This window comes from Octopus bimaculoides, chromosome 30, assembly GCF_001194135.2.
Source record: "Octopus bimaculoides isolate UCB-OBI-ISO-001 chromosome 30, ASM119413v2, whole genome shotgun sequence".
In the NCBI taxonomy this organism is placed as follows: domain Eukaryota; kingdom Metazoa; phylum Mollusca; class Cephalopoda; order Octopoda; family Octopodidae; genus Octopus; species Octopus bimaculoides.
Genome location: NC_069010.1, coordinates 5,281,257 through 5,284,010, shown reverse-complemented (window position 1 = coordinate 5,284,010; position 2,754 = coordinate 5,281,257). Strand labels below are relative to the sequence as shown.

General features: G+C 43.0%; 2 protein-coding genes across 2 annotated transcripts in view; both read right to left on the bottom strand.

Moving 5' to 3' along the window:
- Nucleotides 1-838, bottom strand: part of LOC106876521 (E3 ubiquitin-protein ligase MIB2) — a 12,352-nt gene extending 11,514 nt beyond the window's left edge. The window contains exon 1 of the mRNA XM_014925103.2: nt 608-838. Within this exon, the coding sequence (XP_014780589.2) occupies nt 608-781 (174 nt within the window). The 5' untranslated portion in view covers nt 782-838. The remainder of the gene's footprint in view (nt 1-607) is intronic.
- Nucleotides 839-2,035: 1,197 nt separating this feature from the next.
- Nucleotides 2,036-2,754, bottom strand: part of LOC128251277 (serine/threonine-protein phosphatase 6 regulatory ankyrin repeat subunit B-like) — a 10,723-nt gene continuing 10,004 nt past the window's right edge. The window contains exon 5 of the mRNA XM_052978098.1: nt 2,036-2,101. Within this exon, the coding sequence (XP_052834058.1) occupies nt 2,036-2,101 (66 nt within the window). The remainder of the gene's footprint in view (nt 2,102-2,754) is intronic.

The window sequence follows — 2,754 nt, the reverse complement described above, 5'->3', positions numbered from 1 at the left end:
TTTGGTTTGTTGGGGTAGGGTGTGCAAAAAGTTTTATTCGGTGGAATACATAGCATTTCCAGAACTCAGTTTTGCTGATGTGGGTGGGTCTTTCCAAGAACCTCACATTGCCAGACATTTCGGTCCCTTGTCGTTTCCTCCGTGAGGCCCAACATCCTGAGATCGGTCCTCACCACTTCATCCCACATCTTCCTGGGGTCTCTCTCTTCCACAGGTACCACCCACTTTCAGGGATTAGTACTTCTTTATACAGTTGTCCTCATTCCTATGCATCACCTCTCCTCTACCCTATATCACAGTCATTTGGGAATATCTTGAGTAGGTCACCCCTCCATCACTCTGTGATGGCTGTGTTTATATGCCCAACATCTGAGATGGGTCATCTTCTCTGTGGTGGAGGAGCTATGTCTTTAAGGGTGTAAGGGATATGGAGTTAGTTACATAATATAATTAAGTTATCAGGAGAGAGTGGATTACTCAATGGTAATGGAGGTTGGGGTTGATGGGTGTGAACTGAGGCATGACATGCAATGTCCGTCTCTTTCTCTCTCAAACACACACACACACACACACACTACACATATTCACAAACAATTTAAAAACTTACCTCGTCTAAAATACTTAGGGTTTCACCCTCGGAATGAAACACCTCTTTCTCCACAGCAAGGTGCAGACAGTTACTGCCACTACCATCAACAGCATTTACGTCTGCTCCTCTTGCTATCAGCTGGCGAATCATCCCAATATGACCCCCGGAGACAGCTTCAAGTAATGGTGTCATTTGCTTACGGTTCTTTATATCCAATTGCGTTGAATCCTTTGAGAAGATAAAAATATGAAACAAAAAGTTAAATGAAAATTAGGGTTGATATCAATGTGTCATTACTGTCTTCTACTGGGTACTTGATCAAACTGATCAAATACGTTAGACATTTGTCAGTGCAGTCAACTTTCTAAAGGTCCCTCTATAATTTGCTATGGGTGTGTGTTAGAGACATGATAAATCTACTAAGATTTCATAAACAGACTGTTTAAATCTAATCTACCTTTATCCCTCATTTCCTCCGTGAGGCCCAACATCCTGAGATCGGTCCTCACCACTTCATCTCACGTCTTCCTGAGTCTCCCTCTTCCACAGGAGCCATCCACTTTCAGTGATCAGCACTTCTTTATACACCTATCCTCATTCATACGCATCACATGTCCAAACTAACATAGTCTTCTCTCTTGCATGCTACATTTGACTCCTCTTATGCCCAACTTTTCTCTCAATACATTTGCACTTTGTTGTACATGTGCACTGATGTTGCACATCCAACAGAGCATACTACCTTCATTTCTCTCCAGTCTATGCATGTCTTCTGCATTCAGAGCCCACGTCTCACTACTATGGAGTATAGCCGTTCGCACACAAGCATCACACAGTCTACCTTTCACTCTGAGAATCCTTTTGTTGACAACAGAGCTCTCTAAACTTCCTCCACCCTATTCTTATTCTAGAAACAATGCTTTCAGCGCATCCTACACCATTGCTAATTTGGTCACCTACGTAAGAGAAACTATCTACAACCCCAAAAGAGCCCCCTGGGTATTTGAGAGAATCCAAGTCCCGTATGCTCTTAGTGCTTGTTGTTCCTGCACACAGAACATATTAATTTAATTGCAACGAGAAAGAGGGAAAGGACACCGTAAAAGCGAAAGAGATACAGAGAGCACGATTTCTTTTGAAGGGTTTACGGTTAGGGTTTGGGTTTTAGGGCTTGGGTTAGAGAATTCCGTCCCTAACCGTAATCGTAACCCTAACCCTAAAACCCTAACCCTGACACTAAAACCCTAACCCTGACACCGTAGTGAAGATCGTGCGGGTGTTAAGGAAAAGGGCGATCTTTGGTAAAGATCGCCGAAGACACTTTTTACGGAAAAGGCCGATATTTAGGACTCGTTTCAAAAGATCGCCCATATTAATTAGTTGTAAACATAGAAACCATTCCTTATATTTGTTTGTGACATCAATATATTCCTCACTTACCAATTCTCAGCAACTTTTCATCGTATTATATGATGGAGAAGAACAATTGCTTGTTTGCTTCACGTTGTCCAACTAGTTTTGGTATGACACAGCATTTTATATCAGTTATAATGAGGCGCATTTAATGCATTCGATATATATATATATGTTAATCGAAGTGTACAGTATGTATTATATATCTATTACGGCCGATCTTGCCAATCGTGTTCGTAGTCGGAGTTCAACGGATTGTTAGGTAAAGGACAGATTATGGTCATGTCATGGAACGAAATATGGCGACTTTTCTCTTATTCTTGGATGTGAAGGGACACATCCGGTTTGTCGATGAAAGGAATCGAGTAAGGGATTAGGTTAAGAGTTATGCCCCTTGGTAAAAAAAAAAACCCTTGTGTTTGCGAATGGCTTTGTAGCAGTCAGCAAGAGTTTTCTAGAACAGGGGTTTTCAAACTGTGGTCCGCGGACCACAGGGGGTCCGCAAGGATAAGACAGGGGGTCCGTGGACAGCAAATACTTTTTGTTATGTTTCCCGAGGGAATTCCTCACACACTGGTCACCGATAATGCACCAACTTTTACGTCTGAGGAGTTCCAGAGCTGGTGCAAAGAACGCGGGATCACACACCTGACAGGGGCACCTTACCACCCAGCTACCAACGGAGCAGCGGAACGTTTGGTGCAGACCTTCAAACAAGCTCTGAGGAAGTCTTCTCTTCCGCCAACACGAGC